Source organism: Coregonus lavaretus, assembly GCF_964263955.1.
Source record: "Coregonus lavaretus genome assembly, chromosome: 9".
Taxonomy (NCBI): Eukaryota; Metazoa; Chordata; class Actinopteri; order Salmoniformes; family Salmonidae; genus Coregonus; species Coregonus lavaretus.
Window position 1 is genome coordinate 19471933 of NC_139996.1, and position 19694 is coordinate 19491626.

Here is a 19694-nt window from a genome sequence, read left to right on the forward strand (position 1 = left end):
ATAAGTAATAGGAAACTTGAGTTATTACAGATTTTTGTAAAAATCTTCAATAGTGCCAATGACTCAGATGACCTTTGGGAACCATCACATTCCCCCACTCATTCAAATGTAGAAACTGGTTCATCCAGTCTGACCCCTGCTGCTGTCTCTGGCTTCACACCCACCCCCCACCCGGCCATCTAGAGGAGTGAAGAGGCCAGCCCAGAAGCGGAGGAGGGTCAGTGCACCAGCGGCAACTACCACAGAGGTAGAGGACCATTGGCACACTGTGAGAGAGGATGATGTCGAGCCACTTCCACCAACATTTTGACCTAAGAGGCAGCAGGACCTCAGCTGGACATGACTGGAATGTACAGCTCCCTTCATCTTTTCCAGATGTTATTCTTCTTGTCAGTTCTTGGTTCGCTGGTGTCTAACACCAACAAGTATGGGGCTAAGAAGCAAGCAGGAAAGAAAGAGGCAAGCCCATTTCCATCTAAGACCTATGCTGTTACATCTCACTGGTCATTTACATGGGGCTTGTGAAGTTGAAAAACCTGAAGGACTACTGGAGAAGATCAACACTATACCAACTGCCTTTCCCCACCACTGTCATGTCTTCTAACAGGTTTCTGACTATCTCGTGGGCGCTTCATATCAGTGACCCACAAGCTGATGACCACAATGAGAAGAAGAGAGGCACAGCAAACTTTGATAGGCTCTGCAAAATCAAACCTCTCTACTCCAGCATGGTTAAAGGCCTGCAATACCCATTTTCAGCCCGCCCAGAACCTGTCCATAGATGAGAGGATGGTAGCCTCAAAGGCTAGAATTGGCCTCAAACAATATATGCGTGACAAGCCAACAAAATGGGGTTACAAACGGTTTGATTTGTTTACTAGGGGAAATCCATCTCAGCCACCGGTAAGGGACTTAGTTATGATTCCGTTATGGAATTATTGGATTTTGCACTGCTGAGGACAGGCTACAAACTGTTTGTGGACAACTTTTACACAAGCCCTACCCTGATTACAGACCTGAGGAAGCTGAATGTATGGTCTTGCGGCACCATTCTTCCCAACAGAGTGGGTTTTTCCAAAACAAAAGTATACAACATGCCTAAGAGGGCTGAGTGGGGTACTTTGTAAAGTGGATGGATACCAGAGAGGTATCCACAAATCGTACAGGCGATCACGTCAGCAGGCGTGTGAAGGACGGTAATGGGGCATGGACATTGATAGGCTACTACAATGTTCTCCACAAGACAATGAAATGGTACAAGACATTGTTCTATCACTTCATTGACATTGCTGTGGTGAATGCATTCATCCTCCAGAAGGAAATGGCTAAGAGCTGTGGACAGACCCCCATGACACAGCTAGCCTTCAGAGAGCTGCTCATCCAGGAGCTTGCTGACTACGGCACAAAGTCCACTGCAGCACCTTCTGTCCCCTCTACCTCTGTCCCCTCTACTCCTGCCACCAGTGGTGTTCACCTGCCAAAATACATAACTGCAGACATGAATGTGCCTCAGGGCAAAAAGAGCCCAGCAGGGAGGCGTCGTTGTACTCTGTGTCACAAGAAATCTCCCATCACCTGCACTACTTGTTCTGTTACCGTCTGCTTCACAGCAGAACGAGACTGCTATGGGACTTGGCATCAGCAGCACAATTGTGTAGAGGACTGTGGGTGTTCTAAATACTGTAATTGTAAATAGTTTTTTTTCACTTTGTTTGTGGTGTGTTCACTTATGACATTAGATCAGTGTTGGCTGCTAACTTGGCCCTTATCTTAAATGGTTCACTTCTGTGTTGGGAGGCATTGGATCAGCATTCTCGTCGCGTCTCCTGTTAGTACCTTTTATGTAGGGAAGCTAATGATCCATCATGTATGACATTCCTGGGAGTGTGTAAACTTGTATTCTTTATTACCATAGCAATTTAGTATGTTCTCTATAGTTATGTATCAATTGACCAATTCGGCCACTTGGAGGGCACTTGGGTACATTTTGGCAAACTCGTGAGGGACACCTAGGAGTCTTCATACTAAATATTATGTAGCGCTCTCTTTCTTGAAGGTATCAGTCTGAAACGTTGCACATACACTGTTGCCGTCTTGTGGACAACATCTAAATTACCCCCAGCTTCCTATCTCAATATATGGCTTTTATTTTTCATTTCAAATATGATGCAACAAAAATAAAATATAAAATGTTTTTTTATTTGTTTATCTTTTACCAGATCTATTGTGTTATGTTCGCCTACATTAATTTCACATTTCCACAAACTTCAAAGTGTTTCCTTTCAAATAGTATCAAGAATATGCATATCCTTTCTTCAGGTCTTGAGCTAAAGGCAGGTAGATTTGGGTATGTCATTTTAGGCGGAAATTGAGATGAAGGGTCTGATCCTTAAGAGGATAACAAAGCAATCACTCCATCAGTGGTTTTAAATGGACACGTAAAATTAGATTTTTGATTTGACAATAACTCAGGCATGTTTTTGACCAATCCCTTAGCTTTTATCAAACTAAGTTAAGACATGTACCATGGGCCTACATTCCAAATACATTTGGTGTAATTTGGTCCTATAGTTCATGAGAAGATTTTAAAAGTATTTTTAGCTCATTAGCATATGTGCAAATATGCATCTCAAATTTTATTTGCCACATGCGCCAAATACAACAGGTGTAGACATTACCGTGAAATGCTTACTTACAGCCCTTAACCAACAATGCATTTATTTTTTAAATAAAAAAGTAAAATAAAACAACAACAACAAAAAAGTGTTGAGAAAAAAAGAGCAGAAGTAAAATAAAATAACAGTAGGGAGGCTATATACAGGGGGGTACCGTTGTAGAGTCAATGTGTGGGGGCACCGGCTAGTTGAGGTAGTTGAGGTAGTATGTACATGTGGGTAGAGTTAAAGTGACTATGCATAAATAATTAACAGAGTAGCAGCAGCGTAAAAAGATGGGGTGGGGGTGGGGGGGGGCAGTGCAATTAGTCCGGGTAGTCATGATTAGCTGTTCAGGAGTCTTATGACTTGGGGGTAGAAGCTGTTGAGAAGCCTTTTGGACCTAGACTTGGCACTCCAGTACCGCTTACAGTGCGGTAGCAGAGAGAACAGTCTATGACTAGGGTGGCTGGAGTCTTTGACAATTTTGAGGGCCTTCCTCTGACCAAATTTGGAGTGAATCTGACTTAGTCCTTGAAGATTTTTATGATTATTTTAATGGTCCAATGTAGCAGTGTTTATCTCAATATCAAATCATTTTTGGGTAACAATTAAGTAACTTACTGTTTTTGTTTTTAAATTAAAATGTTAAAAAATATACTATATTAGCTTCTTAGTAAAGCGCAATTTCTCAAACAATAATTTTGTAAGGACCGTCTGGGAGTGGTCTGAGTGGGGGAGGGGAATACTGAAAACTAGCTGTTATTGGCAGAGAGGTTTGGAACTCTCTCTCTTATTAGTGATGTCACCAGGCAGGCCAAAACTCCATCCCACCAAAACAGGCTGAAATTTCAGGCAGTCTTTTCAAGTGGCTCTTACACTTAAAGGGCATTATCATAATTTTAACAATTTCACAGTATTATTCCAACCTCATAGTGTGGAAATATACACTCAGTTGACAGTTTATTAGGTACACTCATCTAGTACTGGGTCAGACCCCGCTTTGCCTCCAGAACAGCCTTAATTCTTCGGGGCATGGGATTCTACAAGGTATTGGAAACATTCCACAGGGATGTTGGTCCATGCTGATGCGATGGCATCACGCAGTTGCTGCAGATTGGACGGCGGTACATTCATGCTGCGAACAGCCCGTTCCATCTCATCCCATAGATGCTCTATTGGGTTTGGTCAGCAACCATGTTCAGATACGCTGTGGCGTTCAATCGTTGCTCAATTGGTATCAAGGGACTTAACATGTGTCATGAAAACATTCCCCACACCAGTACACCACCACCACCAGCCTGTACTGTTGACACCAGGCAGGATGGTTCCATGGACTCATGCTGCTTATACCAAATCCTGACTCTGCCAGCATGACGCAACAGGAACCGGGATTCGTCGGACCTGGCAATGTTTTTCCACTCCTCAATTGTCCAGTGTTGGTGATCACATGCCCACTGGAACCGCTTTTTCTTGTTTTTAGCTAATAGGAGTGGAACCCAGTGTGGTCATCTGCTGCAATAGCCCATCCGTGACAAGGATTGACGAGTTGTGCTTTCTGAGATGCCATTCTGCACACCACTGTTGTACTGTACTATTTGTCTGTTTGTGGCCCACCTGTTAGCTTGCACGATTCTTGCCATTCTCCTTCGACCTCTCATCAATTAGCTGTTTTCACCCACAGGACTGCTGCTGACTGGACGTTTTTTGTTTGTCACAGCATTCTCTGTAAACCTTAGACATTGTCGTGCGTGAAGCCTAGGAGGACGGCAGTTTCTGAGATACTGGAACCGGCGCGCCTGGCACTGACGATCATACCACGCTCAAAGTCGCTTAGGTCACTTGTTTTGCCCATTCTAACATTCAATCTAAGAGTAAGTGGATGCCTGTCTGCCTGCTTTATATAGCAAGCCACGGCCACGTGACTCACTGCTGTAGGAGTGATCCATTTTCGTGAACGGGGTGATGTACCTAAATAAACTGGCCACTAAGTGTGAGTATATAAAACACAGGAAAATCACGTTTTTGACTGCACTGGGCCTTTAAGCATTAGCGTTACATAGTCAGAAAAGTGAATTGTTAATAACTTCCTTATTTTTTAAGATATCAATGCCAAATAGAATGTATTTGATGACTCTAAAACATTTCAAGTTGATAGGCCATTGTGGAGTGGATTTTAAAAGGATTTAAATGGACACGTAAAATATGATTTCCTGATTTATCAAGAACCTAGCCATCTCTTAACCAATTTGGTGTTATTTGGACTTATGGTTAATAAGAATACGTTTGTCAAAGTTTTTCCAAAATGTCCAAGATCTATCCCAGGGTTCTTCAATTCTGGTCCTGGAGGGCCGAAACACTTCTGTTTTTTATTTCTACCTGGTAGTTAATTGCACTCACCTGGTGTCACAGGTCTGAATTAGCCCCTGATTAGAAGGAGAGGATGAAAAACAGAGGTGTTTCGGCCCTCCAGGACCGGAATTGAAGAACCCTGATCTATCCTGATGGACCTTATGGGTCCTTAAGGCAAATTTGTTCAGCATGAGGAAAGACGCCTACATACAACGTTTCAAGTCCCTAGGTCAAACGGGGCGACAGATATAAGGGTTTAAGTGAGACTGTTTATAACAGCGCCACCTATTGGCCAATCGGGGCTATTCTTTTTTTGTCCAAGTTACTCATGGCATCTAGTTTCTGCGTGCAAAATTAGAGAGAAAGTTACCAATAATCCCCTGCCCAGCAGCAGCAGTAGCACTGTCTCTATTGATTCGTGCAGCAAACAAGTGTTCTTTCGAATAAAGGTTGTTATAAAGTTTGACAAAAAAAGTGTTTCAACTATCCGGATGTCATGATATTATTTGAATAGTGAAAATATTTCAAATGCCCATCTCTAGTGTGCCAGTGTCTGTCAAAACACTATGTATGTCTCCAATGTCTCTCACTAACCTTGTGTCTGGTGCTTCCAGTTCAGAGTGTAGTGCTGTGGAGCTGGATGATGAAGGAGGCAGGACCTTCCTGAGGGTGCTGATCCACCTCATCATGCAGGACTACCCCCCGCTGGTCTCCGGCTCGCTGCAGCTCATGTTCAAACATTTCAGCCAGAGAGCAGAGGTCCTACAGGCCTTCAAACAGGTAACAGCACAATTTGTGTGTGTGTGTGCGTGCGCTTGTGTCTGATCTGTGTGTTTTTGTCTGTGTGTGTGTGGTTTCATTGCGTGTGTGTGTGTGTCTGATCTCACTGTGTGTGTTTCTGTGGTCCCTTGCAGGTCCAGTTGCTGGTATCGGAGCAGGATGTGGAGAACTACAAGCAGATCAAGACAGACCTGGACCAGCTGAGGCTGACGGTGGAGAAGTCTGAACTGTGGGTGGAGAAGAGTGGAGCCTACGGCAGTGAGGACATAGGAGACAGCCAGGGCAAGGAGCAAACCATGGAGGTACACTATACTACAGTATAGTATGCCCCCTACAGGCCACAGTCGCCACACATCATAGAGGGCTAATGGCTGAGGGAGGGCTGATTCCTAACTCGATATCCAAGTAATTTCTTCAAATCTAAATGTATTTTTGTGTTGTGTGTGATTGACAGGAGGCTGGAATCCTGAGCCCAGTACAGGGTGGGGATGTGAAGCCCCAGATAGACAGCAACAAAGCCAACAACTACAACATCGTCAAAGAGGTGGGCTGCTATTCTGTCTCCTTGTACTGTGTGTGTGTGTGTGTGTGTGGTATAGGGTTGCAAAGTTATAGGTAATTTACCTTCTTCTGTAGTTTTGGTAATTAACAGGTAATCAATGGTAACTTTGGTAATTTATACTGGAGTAACTTAATAAAATTGTATTCATATATAGAATATAATTTTTAAATCTGTGTCCATATTGACCACGAGTTTCTAGTGGATATACCATATGGTTCAAGAGAAAATACCCAAATGAATGAAAAAAGCATCTAATAAACAATGGCATTATTTTCAATTAACTCTGCATCTCTTCTAACCTATTGACTTTTTTCACAACTGCCACCAGTTTGGTGCCAAAACATTTACAACAAAGACATATTGACATAGTAAAATAATTAGTGTGTAAAAAAAATTATGTACAGCATATTTCATGCTGAAACCCTCATAATAAAGCTGCAATATGTAACTTTTTGGGCGCCACGACCAAATTCACATAGAAATGTTAGTTATAGATCTGTCATTCTCGTTGAAAGCAAGTCTAAGACGTGGCAGATCTGTTCTATGTGCACCATTTCTATGCTTCCTGTTCTTAAGTTGAATTTTTGAGTCTTTTACTTTCTGTTTTGTATACCAGCTCAAACAGCAGAACAATTCTTATCTTTTTTTCACTAACTCGTGTTGGAAAGTTTCCGGTAATATACCCTCACTTTGCAACCCTAGTGTGGTATAAGCAGCATTATCAATTACAGTCAGTGCAGTCTTTGAAAATGCACTATGACGCTGGGATAATTGATTGCCCACTAACAATTTACAGACCTCACATCACTGGCCAATGTGGGCATGTTTTATGTGGGCCAACATGAGCTGGACTTGCCTGACTTGTAACCTGACTTGCCTTTCTTAATTGCTCCTGAAGGGATAAATAAAGTTCCATTGAATTGAATGAGCTCCAGTAACACTAAATTATAGCATCTGAAAATGCAAGTGTGTTTAGACCTATTGCTATGTATCCATTAAATGCATGTATTAGTGTCTGATCTGTGTGTGTGTGTGGTCAGTAGATCCTGCTGCGGCTCAGTAAGCAGTGCTACCCCGGTAAGAAGAGTCGTGTGCAGCAGCAGAGGCTACTGAAGAACATGGGGGCTCACACTGTGGTGCTGGACCTGCTCCAGATACCTTATGAGAAGGTGAGCACATCATCACATTTCTAGATGTTTTACTCACAAGTGGAAGTAGGTGTCAAACACACACATTCACCCAGTCCAAATGGGCTTATAAAATAAGTTGGGTGAGGCCCCTCAAAGCCTGACATGAATGTTGTCAGTATCAATAACCAGACTTTACCTGGATAAAGCTGTTCCTGGAGAGCTACCGTCCTGTAGGTTTTAACTCCAACCCTGTTCCTGGAGAGCTACTGTCCTGTAGGTTTTCACTCCAACCCTGTTCTTAGAGCACTTCCGTCATGTAGGTTTTAACTCCAACCATGTTCCAGGAGAGCTACCATCCTGTAGATTTAGCTCCAACCCTGTTCCTGGAGAGCTACGGTACTGTAGGTTTTCCGCTCCAACCCTAATCTAGCGCACCTAAATCTAATAATTAGCTAGTTGATATGCTGAATCTGGTTAGTTACGACTAGGGTTGAAGTGAAAACCTACAGGAGGGTAGCTCTCCAGGATGGAGAGCCCTGAGATAGATAAACACCGCCCTGGTAGGTTTGTTTGACCATCTTTATGGATTGATTTTGTGGTGACGCAGTTGTACAACTGTGTTGTGACTCATGCTCTGTCGGTCTGTCTGTCTCTCCCCAGAGTGATAAGAAGATGAATGAGATCATGACACTGGCCCACGTGTTCCTGCAGAACTTCTGTAAAGGGAACAGCCAGAACCAGGTTCTGCTCCACAAACACCTCAACCTGTTCCTCACACCAGGGGTATGCTCACATAAACACACACACACACACACACACACACACACACACACACAAGCATGCACATGACGCATACATGCATTCACGGCACACTACGCACACGCATACACACAAACACACAATGTATGCATGCGTGTATGTTTGCCCACGCACATACACGGGACACAAACACGCAGCAGCACACACGTTTGTCCACATGTTTAACAATTATTCAACAAAATAAATGCATTTTATTACAAGATATCCATATGTCAATAAATGTGAAATCACTGTACACATCTTTTCCCGCTATCCAGCTCCTGGAGGCCGAGACCATGCGCTACATCTTCATGAACAACTTCTACCTGTGCAACGATATCAGTGACCGTGTGGTCCACCATTTTGTTCACTGCATCGAGACGCACGGCCGACACGTCCAGTACCTCAAGTTCCTCCAGACCATCGTCAAGGCCGACGGGAAGTATGTCAAGAAGTGCCAGGACAAGGTCATGACCGAGGTGAGAGAAGGATGATGCAGTCTTTGGATGGCTGTGGAGACAACATAATAGCATGGTTTTCACTACCACTATCTCTAGACTAGACAGGGCTTACTAGTGCTAGAGATGTTTCAAACCGAGAGACTTAAAATGTGACTACAAAAAATAATATAAAGGGCAAGTAATGTTATTTTATAGAGTAATCAAGTTTCATAGCTGATCTGTCCTTGCCTGAAGACTCAAACTGAATTCTTCCGCTGCTCTATGTTCGCTATATACTTCAGTCTGAGACTGCCATCGTTGAAGACGGTGTTGTGGTGAGGTCTGCGGTTCATCTCTAACCAATCAGAGTATCAAAGCCAATAACGAATTTTCAAACGTCGCTTTACCCACATGTGTTCTGGCTCTGGCCCAACCCCTCGGTTTCTGGGACAAATCAGACGGTCTAGAATGGATTTCCATTCTAGAAATCGTCGGGGAGGTACTCTGATCGACTCATTGCGGAGAAGAAACTAATATTCGTAGGCGTGGCGTAGCGTTTGACCGGAGCAAGGAGTTTGGGTAGCCAGGCAAGATCTATCCCTTCCCAAATAAAAATAAATAAAACGTGACTACTTTCTGAAAATACCTTGTGGATGAATTTGCCTCCCATTGACAGTGGTCGGAATCTTGGTTGAGGGCGTTACAGGAAGTCATCGCATTTTACATCTCAGTTTAGGTTAAGAGGAAGAGTAAACCAATATCACGGTTTACTCCCAGTACATCACTGGGGCCAATATTCCTGCCATCCAGGACCTATATACTAGGCGGTGTCAGAGACTCCAGTCACCCAAGTCATAGACTGTTCTCTCTGCTACCGCACGGCAAGCGGTACGGGAGCACCATGTCTTGGTCCAAAAGGCTCCTTAACAGCTTCTACCCCCAAGCCATAAGACTGCTGAACAATTCATCAAATGGCCACCCGGACTATTTGTCTTTGTGTTGGTCCGATGTTTCATGAGCTGAAATAAAAGATCCCAGAAATGTTCCCATTGTGGCGGTGGAGTTACGGTATGGGAAGACATAAGCTACGGACAACGAACACAATTGCATTTTATCGATGGCAATTTGAATGCACAGAGATGCCGTGACGAGATCCTGATGCCAATTGTTGTGCCATTTATCCACTGCCATCACCTCATGTTTCAGCATGCTAATGCACGGCCCCATGTCGCAAGGATCTGTTCACAATTCCTGGAAGCTGAAAATGTCCCAGTTCTTCAATGGCATGCGTACTCACCAGACATGTCACTCATTGAGCATGTTTGGGATGCTCTGGATCGACGTGTACGACAGTGTGTTCCAGTTCCCGCTAATATCCAGCAACTTCGCACAGCCATTGAAGAGGATTGTGAGAACATTCCACAGGCCACAATCAACAGCCTGATCAACTCTATTCGAAGGAGATGTGTCTCGCTGCATTAGGCAAATGGTGGTCACCAGATACAGACTGGTTTTCTGATCCACGCCCCTAGCTTTATTTTTTCATCTGTGTTGTGACCAACAGTTGTACTGTACTGTATATCTGTATTCCCAGTCATGTGAAATCCATAGATTAGGGCCTGATTAATTTATTTCAATTGACTGATTTCCTTCTATGAACTGTAACTCAGTAAAATCTTTGTATATTTGTTACGAACCCCGTGGCTTTAAACGTCTAGGGTGGATGGAGAAGAGACCCGTAACATAATTCATGCAAATTAGAATCGTGACATGGAACAGTGAGAACAAAAACTACACGACAACCATAAACTACCGTCAAACATAAAAGGTTTATTTTTGAACACACGGTAAAGGTTTGGGAAAAAGGGCTGAACAGGACCCAAGAAATGAAACAATAGTGTAAAACCCTCCCAAACTGATCTTGCCTGCCTCAAGAACCGCTAAGCTACTGCTAATCATACAAAAATACAGTGGGTGGTCCACTCAGGTCTAAATAGTGTTTTTAGACAGTTTTCTTCCTACGGGTAATGTACGCCCAAGGGCAACTTGCTTAAATTCCCCTTTTCCCAGAAACACACAACAAAGTTACCAAACAGAGTAACCAGCAAATTAGTGAGTACACAAAACACCACAGTATCCATACTCACATACGGAAAATAGTCTCTAACAAAGTTACCAAACAGAGTAACCAGCAACTTAGTGAGTACACAAAACACCACAGTATCCATACTCACATACGGAAATAGTCTCACAAAGTTACCAAACAGAGTAACCAGCAAATGAGTGAGTACACAAAACACAGGACACCACAGTATCCATACTCACAAACGGAATATAGTCTAACAAAGTTACCAAACAGAGTAACCAGCAACTTAGTGAGTACACAGGACACCACAGTATCCATACTCACATACGGAAATAGTCTCTAACAACAAACACAACTGACCAGCTTTTAAACAATGGGATGTGTGATTGAAAAACCAGAAACAGGTGGTGCAGTGCAGAGGAATGTCCACTGATTGGTCCACCTCAGCAATCAGCAGACACCCCAACGACCACCAATCAGGAACATACAGGACACCTGTGATTAGGGCAGAAGGAGAGGAAAAACACAAAAAGACACAGGATACCTGTATCCGTAACAATATTGATATCAATTGCTATTGCTGTTTCGGTTAGTTCTAACTGTACTTTTTCAATGTAGAGCCCCCAGTCCTGCTCAACCTGTCTCAGATAGATCCTTTGTCCCACCCCCCACACACGCGGAGACCGGCTCAATCGGTGCCTCCAGTGATGCTATTTCTTTAATCTTTACCCAACGCTTAGGTTTACCTCCACTGTACTCATATCCTTCCATATCCTTGTCTGTACATAATGCCCTGAATCTATTCTACAACGCCCGGAAATCGGCCCCTTGTTTTCTCTGTACCCAACGCACTAGAAGACCAGTTCTTAAATCCTTTAGCCGTATCCTTATTCTACTCCTCCTCAGTTCCTCTGGTGATGTAGAGGTTAACCCAGGCCCTGTAGCCCCCAGTATCACTCCTGCTCCCCATGCGCTATCATTTGTTGACTTCTGTAATCGCAAAAGTCTTGGTTTCTTGCATGTTAACATCAAAAGCATCCTCCCTAAGTTTGAGTTACTCACTGCGTTAGCACACTCAGCCAACACTGATGTTCTAGCAGTGTCTGAATCTTGGCTTAGGAAGGCCACCAAAGATCCTGAAATGTCCATTCCCAACTACAACATTTTCCATCTAGATAGAACTGCCAAAGGGGGCGGAGTTGCAATCTACTGTAGAGAGAGCCTGCAGAGCTCTATCATACTATCCAGGTCTGTGCCCAAACAGTTTGAGCTTCTACTTCTAAAAATCCACCTTTCCAGAAATAAGTCTCTCACTGTTGCCGCTTGCTACAGACCCCCCTCAGCCCCCAGCTGTACCCTGAACACCATATGTGAATTGATTGACCCCATCTATCCTCAGAGATCGTATTGCTTGGTGACCTAAACTGGGATATGCTTAACACCCCGGCCGTCCTACAATCTAAACTAGATGCCCTCAATCTCACACAAATTATCAAGGAACCTACCAGATATAACCCTAAATCCGTAAACATGGGCACCCTCATAGATATCATCCTGACTAATTTACCCTCTAAATATACCTCCGCTGTCTTCAACCAGGATCTCAGCGATCACTGCCTCATTGCCTGCGTCCGTAATGGGTCCGCGGTCAAACGACCACCCCTCATCACTGTGAAACAGGCCTTTCTAATTGACCTGGCCCGGGTATCCTGGATGGATATTGACCTCATTCCGTCAGTAGAGGATGCCTGGTTGTTCTTTAAAAGTGCTTTCCTCATCTTAAATAAGCATGCCCCATTCAAAACATTCTGAACTAAGAACAGATATAGCCCCTGGTTCACCCCAGACTTGACTGCCCTTGACCAGCACAAAAACATCCTGTGGCATACGACATTAGCATCAAACAGCCCCCGCGATATGCAACTTTTCAGGGAAGTCAGGAACCAACACAATCAGTTAGGAAAGCAAAGGCTAACTTTTTCAAACAGAAATTTGCATCCTGTAGCACTAACTACAAAACGTTTTGGGACACTAAAGTCCATTGAGAAGAAGAGCACCTCCTCCCAGCTGCGCACTGCACTGAGGCTAGGAAACACTGTCACTACCGATAAATCTACGATAATCGAACTTTTCAACAAGCATTTTGCTACGGCTGGTCATGCTTTCCACCTGGCTACCCCTACCCCGACCACCAGCTATGCACCCTCCGCTGCAACTTGCCCATGCCACCCCCCCCCCCCCCCCCCCCCCCCCGCTTCACCCAAATTCAGATAGCTGATGTTCTGAAAGAGCTTCAAAATCTGGACCCCTACAAATCAGCTGGGCTAGACAATCTGGACCCCATACAAATCAGCTGGGCTAGACAATCTGGACCCTTTCTTTCTAAAATTAGCCGCCGAAATTGTCGCAACCCCTATCACCAGCCTGTTCAACCTCTTTCATATCGTCTGAGATCCCCAGAGATTGGAAAGCTGCCGCGGTCATCCCCCTCTTCAAAGGGGGTGACACTCTAGATCCAAACTGTTACAGACCTATATCTATCCTGCCTTGCCTTTCGAAAGTATTTGAAAGCCAAGTTAACAAACAGATCACCATCCATTTAGAATCCCACCGTACCTTCTCCGCTATGCAATCTTGTTTCCGAGCTGGTCATGGGTGTACCTCAGCCACGCTCAAGGTCCTAAACGATATAATAACCGCGATTGATAAAAGACAGTACTGTGCAGCCGTCTTCATTGACCTGGCCAAGGCTTTTGACTCTGTCAATCACCTTATTCTTATTGGCAGACTAAATAGCCTTGGTTTCTCAAATTACTGCCTTGCCTGGTTCACCAACTACTTCTCAGATAGAGTTCAATGTGTCAAATCGGAGGGCCTGTTGTCTGGACCTATGGCAGTCTCTATGGGGGTGCCACAGGGTTCAATTCTCGGGCCGACTCTATTCTCTGTGTATATTAATGATGTCGCTCTTGCTGCTGGTGACTCTCAGATCCACCTCTATGCAGACAACACCATTTTGTATACATCTGGCCCTTCATTGGACACTGTGTTAACAAACCTCCAAACGAGCTTCAATGCCATACAACAGTCCTTCCGTGGCCTCCAACTGCTCTTAAACGGTAGTAAAACTAAATGCATGCTCTTCAATCGAACGCTGCTTGCACCCGCCTGCCCGACTAGAATCACTACTCTCGGCGGCTCTGACTTAGAATATGTGGACAACTACAAATACCTAGGTGTCTGGTTAGACTGTAAACTCTCCTTCCAGACTCGCATCTCCAATCCAAAGTTAAATCTAGAATCGGATTCCTATTTCGCAACAAAGCCACCTTCACTCATGCTACTAAACATGCCCTCGTAAAACTGACTATCCTACCGATCCTTGACTTCGGCGATGTCATTTACAAAATAGCTTCCAACACTCTACTCTGCAAATTGGATGTAGTCCATCACAGTGCCATCCGTTTTGTCACCAAAGCCCCATATACTACCCACCATTGTGACCTGTACGCTCTCGTTGGCTGGCCCTCACTACATATTTGTCGCCAAACCCACTGGTTCCAGGTCATCTATAAATGCCTTCTAGGCAAATCCCTGCCTTATCTTAGCTCATTGGTCACCATAGCAACACCCACCCGTAGTATGCGTTCCAGCAGGTATATCTCACTGGTCATCCCCAAAGCCAACACCTCCTTTGGTCGCCATTCCTTCCAGTTCTCTGCTGCAAATGACGAACTGCAAAAATCTCTGAAGCTGGAGACACTTATCTCCCTCACTAACTTTAAGCATCAGTTGTCAGAGCAGCTTACCGATCACTGCACCTGTACACAGCCCATCTGTACCTCATCCCCATATTGTTATTTACATTTTTATTTATTTTGCTCATTTGCACCCCAGTATCTCTATTTGCACATCATCTTCTGCACATCCATCACTCCAGTGTTAATACTAAATTATAATTGTAATTATTTTGCACTATGGCCTATTTATTGCCTTACCTCCATAACTTACTACATTTGCACACACTGTATATTGATTTTCTATTGTGTTATTGACTGTACGTTTTGTTTATTCCATATGTAACTCTGTGTTGTTGTTGTTTTTATCGCACTGCTTTGATTTTTTTTTATTTTATTTTTTTATTTATCTTGGCCAGGTCGCAGTTGTAAATGAGAACTTGTTCTCAACTGGCTTACCTGGTTAAATAAAGGTGAAATAAAAAAATCAAATCAAATAGAATGATCAATATTGGTGCCCCCCACAAGTAATAAGGTATTCCCTCTCTAACCTCCACTCGTCTGTCTGTCTCCCTTTCTGTCCACCCCACCCCCAGCTGGTGAACGGTGGCGAGGACGTGCTGGTGTTCTACAATGACCGCTCCTCCTTCCCAGTGCTGTTCCAGATGATGTGCTGCGAGCGGGAGCGTGGGGACGAGGGCGGAGCCTTGGCCTACCACAACACCCTGGTAGAGCTCCTCGCCGCCTGCACCGAGGGCAAAAACGTTTACACCGAGCTGAAATGTAACTCCCTGCTGCCCCTGGATGACATCGTCAAGGTGGTCACCCACGATGACTGCATCGCTGAGGTACGGGGGAGGGGATGGGGTCATGTTGAGAGGCTGTGTGTCAGTGGGTGCTGGGGTTTGTTTCAGTAGTCTTTGATTTCATATCCTTGTATTCAACTTCCTCTGTACTGATCTGAGGATACAGAGTAAAGCAGGAGAGTATTCCATTATAGACAATTGACATGCACCTATTTTGTTTGCATACAGTGAGTGGTCAGAGGTTTGCTTAACAATTGTAATTCCAGAACAGCCAGCCTTGATATAGCCTAGCATTCATTCACCTCAGTGTAATTGCTCACACCTGTGACATCTGGATGCATGGTTTCTATTGGCCCTCCCTCCCCAGGTGAAGACGGCCTACGTGAACTTTGTGAACCACTGCTACGTGGACACGGAGGTGGAGATGAAGGAGATCTACACCAGCCACCACATCTGGAAGCTCTTTGAGAACTTCCTGGTGGACATGGCACGGGTAATGTCCTCACTAAGGTCCTCCTCACAGGAATGTGTCGCAATAGTCCAAAACAGGTTCCCTTTTCTCTGTTTCCTTGTGTCCTCTCCCTCATCTGCACTGATCTAAACACAAAATATAAGTGAAACAACATGGTGGGTCCTTTCAAGGAATGGGCTTTTCCCCAGTCCAGTTAATTGTAGAATAAAAGTCATTTTGACTATTGAGATATACCCCAGGTAAGTCTCTCCCCCCTCACTCCTGAGTGACAGACTTCACATCCCCCTCTCCTCCTCTGTTTTTAGGTGTGCAACAGCACCACGGACCGTAACCATGCCGACGTTCCCCTGGAAAGGTATGTGACGGAGACTGTGGTGGCCATCGTGAAGGGCTTCTTCAGCTCCCAGTTCCCTGTCAACAACTCCAACCTGCAGGTACGGCTGGGAGAGAGGTTAACCTTGTACATGGGCATTTAAATACCTTCCCCAGGTCACTTCCAAATGTTGGACTTAGAGTAGAGGACAGTGGACCAGAGTTGGGGTCAATTCCATTTCAATTCAGTCAGTTCAGGTACTTCAGGCAAATGCTTATCCATCTTGTGGTTGGCACAACATTTTGAGTGTTATTGAAGTTTATCCTCTCCTATCATCCCTCTCTCCTTCCTCTCTCCTATGTCAGACCCACCAGCCCATCTTCATCCAGCTGCTCCAGTCTTCCTTCAGGATCTATAACTGCACCTGGATCAGCTCGGCCCAGAAGAACAACATCGAGGGCTGCATCAAAACACTGGCTGACGTGGGTGAGTCTCACAGCCAAATAATTGCACTTTGACAGGCCTTGACCAAGGTTGGTAAACTGGAAAGGCTGGTGATTGTTATGACAGGTAGACATTGCAAGTCTTTTGAGTCTCATCCAATAAACCCTGTTAGTCTGCCACCACTGTATGCAGACAATATTTGCAGAAAGTAGTTCTCTGTTGGTTGATTGGGTGTCATGTCAGCTTATGTGAATGTCTGTGTCTGGAATATATCTGGGCCAGTATTCATAAAGTGTCTCAGAGTATTCAATATGATCTACAAGGCTAAACTGATCCTATATCAGCACTCCTACTTTGAGGCTCCCTCAGTTCCTAGTTATAAAGTAGGGGTGTAGTAGTCGGACAAAACTAGTATCGTTATGGATATGGGTAATTTTCTTGATACAATTATGATCCGAGTATATTTTGAAATGATGCGTGATTGGAAAAAAAAGTTATTTTCGGGTGCCAGCAAGCATCTTTCTCATGTCAGTCAGTCACAAAGTTTCTAAACAAAGTTTTCTGTACTGTCTGTGAGTCAGTAATGTTTGTGGTCTAAATAACTCAACTTGCTAGTTTGCCTGTCTGTAAAGAGAAGGCCGGGATGTACATTGATCCTGCTGCTCTGATTGGATAGAGTGATAAATCACATGGTGAGGACGTTTCCTATCAAGCATCAATGTGCCTAACAAGTGGGGCAAGGTTAGGGAAAGAAATATGAAAAGCTAATGCGCATTCTGACTGAGTGACAGCAAACTTTGCTACCCGCTGCAAGTTGAGGACACACCCACTTCTCCGCATGCTGCTCCTAATCTGCAGCATTTTTGCAGTGAGAACGTGCAGGGAGGTATTTTGCCAACATCTATTTAGGCATATTAAAACACTTCCGTTTTTTCTGATCACGAGTATCATCCGATCGAACTATCAACTGTCAACTTACGGATACAACTACTAATACGAGTATGGCCATGTATAAAGTCTCCCTCGTCTTCTCTCCAGCCAAGGCGCGTGCCATAGCCATCCCAGTGGATCTGGACAGCCAGGTGAACACTCTGTCTCTGAAGGCACACACCAACGTGGTGCATCGTGCCGCCAAGGACTGGAGGATCTCAGCACGCACCCGGCCCCGAAAGGAGACCCTAGGAGGGCCCGACTACAAGAGCATCATCGAGAAGCTGCAGGTGATGACACACACAAATATGCATACACACACGTGCACACACACACACACTATACTGCAGAGAGTATTATATTGTCTAAATTGTGTTGTGTCCAGGGTGTAGTGGCGTGTCTAGAGGAGCAGTTCAGTCCTAAGGTGCAGGCTGAGTTCTCTGTGTTGGTGGATGTACTACACAGCCCTGAGCAGCTGTTCCCAGAGGCTGCCAGACTGCGCTGTGAGAGTGGAGCCTTCATGTCCAAGTGAGTGTGGCAGAGGCACAGATGCAGTCACAGACACTGATCACAGATACACTATCTATAGGCTGCATTTACAGAGCATTTAGACCAGTGCAAAGTTTGCATTTGACCTACCATTGTTCTGGTTTGTGTTTTACTTTAGACTATCTAACTGTGACTTCTCCAAAATGTTTCCGAAAAGAAATGTTCTAATTTATTATTTTGTGTTATTCAGGATCTTCAAGTCATAGGTCACACAGGTCTGTTGGTGTGTTTAGATGACTTGAAGCCATGATACTGATCTTCCGCCTGTACCTCTCCCCTTGTCATTCAGACTGATCAAACACACCAAGAAGCTGATGGACAAAGAGGAAAAACTGTGCATTAAGATCCTGCAGACACTCAGAGAGATGCTGGACAAGAAGGAGGCCTTTGATGAGCCTGTGAGTACTGAACCAGACATGGTTAGACAAGAGTTTGTTATATACAGGGTCTTTTTGATATAGCGATGTACAGAACATCACTATGATACTGTATCAATACCCAAGGCCACGATACAAAGCACTGTATACTGTTGGTTGTCATCAACCACACTATTTGGCTGCAGTTACAGGTGAAAGCAAATTTAAAGGGGGGCTGAACTCACTGATTTTTTATTTTTTTTTCCACCTCCTCATTAAGAAATTATAGCAGAAATGCTAGCCATGACTGAGGCAAACAAGAGTTGTCTTGGTTCGTTCAATGCATTTGATGTGGGTGTGTTATGTTCACTATAGCCTACCATTTTGTGTTCCTCTTCATTCACTGTCGTTGAAATATCCCAAATAGCCACCGTAAATAATAATAAATAATAATTGGTCATTTAGCAGACGCTCTTATCCAGAGCGACTTACAGGAGCAATTAGGGTTAAGTGCCTTGCTCAAGGGCACATCGACAGATTTTTCACCTAGTGGGCTCGGGGATTAGAACCAGCGACCTTTCGGTTACTGGCACAACGCTCTTACCCACTAAGCTACTTGTGTTTGTGATGCTAACTAGGGCTGTGACAGTTTTGAATGACAGTCAAATGACCATGGTCAACGTTATAATCATTTGAATAGCAAAACAAAAAAGGTTGCACGTTTTCTCCTCTCCTCTGCTCCTGACTGTCTCAGTGTGTCCTATTTTTGGTAAGCCATTGGGTGCATGTATCTAATGATACTCATTTACTACAAAACCTTGCTGAAGCAAGGAGCAACAAAGTTTCATCACGTTGTAAAGAGTCCATGTTACCACAGTCCATGTCGGCTGCAGCCGTCTTCAGTGAGCCGTCTTCAGTGAGCTGTTTGTTCCACAACACTAAATTCTGAAACTGGCTAGTTTCGTCTGTCTTTATATTGTCTTTTAGTTATGAACCAGGCTTACTTTCACTTTACTGCTTTTGGATAAAGTTTGTCAACTTGAAAATGAAGTTCATAAAACATTTCTATAACAAAAAAATATTTGGTTATGACTGTTACTTTATTTTCGTGACGGTCTTCATCCATATTCGTCGGTTACACGTTTATACAATTACCATGCCAGTCCTAATTGTAACGTTAGCTCACAAAGTGAAAAAACCAAGCTGTTAATTTAATTGTCAGAAGATGTTTTTATTGTCACATACACCGGATAGGTGCAGGAAATGTTGTTTACAGGGTCAGCCA

The 19694-nt window shown here is 44.1% G+C and overlaps 1 protein-coding gene across 1 annotated transcript in view; it reads left to right on the top strand.

Moving 5' to 3' along the window:
- LOC311135168 (inositol 1,4,5-trisphosphate-gated calcium channel ITPR2-like) overlaps positions 1–19694 on the top strand; it is a 148623-nt gene that overhangs the window by 49688 nt on the left and 79241 nt on the right. Inside the window, exons 25-37 of the mRNA XM_084169086.1 lie at positions 5621–5786; positions 5921–6088; positions 6241–6330; positions 7392–7517; positions 8139–8261; positions 8555–8755; positions 15136–15387; positions 15713–15838; positions 16123–16251; positions 16496–16616; positions 17613–17794; positions 17890–18032; positions 18343–18451. Coding sequence (XP_084025212.1) covers positions 5621–5786; positions 5921–6088; positions 6241–6330; positions 7392–7517; positions 8139–8261; positions 8555–8755; positions 15136–15387; positions 15713–15838; positions 16123–16251; positions 16496–16616; positions 17613–17794; positions 17890–18032; positions 18343–18451 — 1936 coding nt within the window. The remainder of the gene's footprint in view (positions 1–5620; positions 5787–5920; positions 6089–6240; positions 6331–7391; positions 7518–8138; positions 8262–8554; positions 8756–15135; positions 15388–15712; positions 15839–16122; positions 16252–16495; positions 16617–17612; positions 17795–17889; positions 18033–18342; positions 18452–19694) is intronic.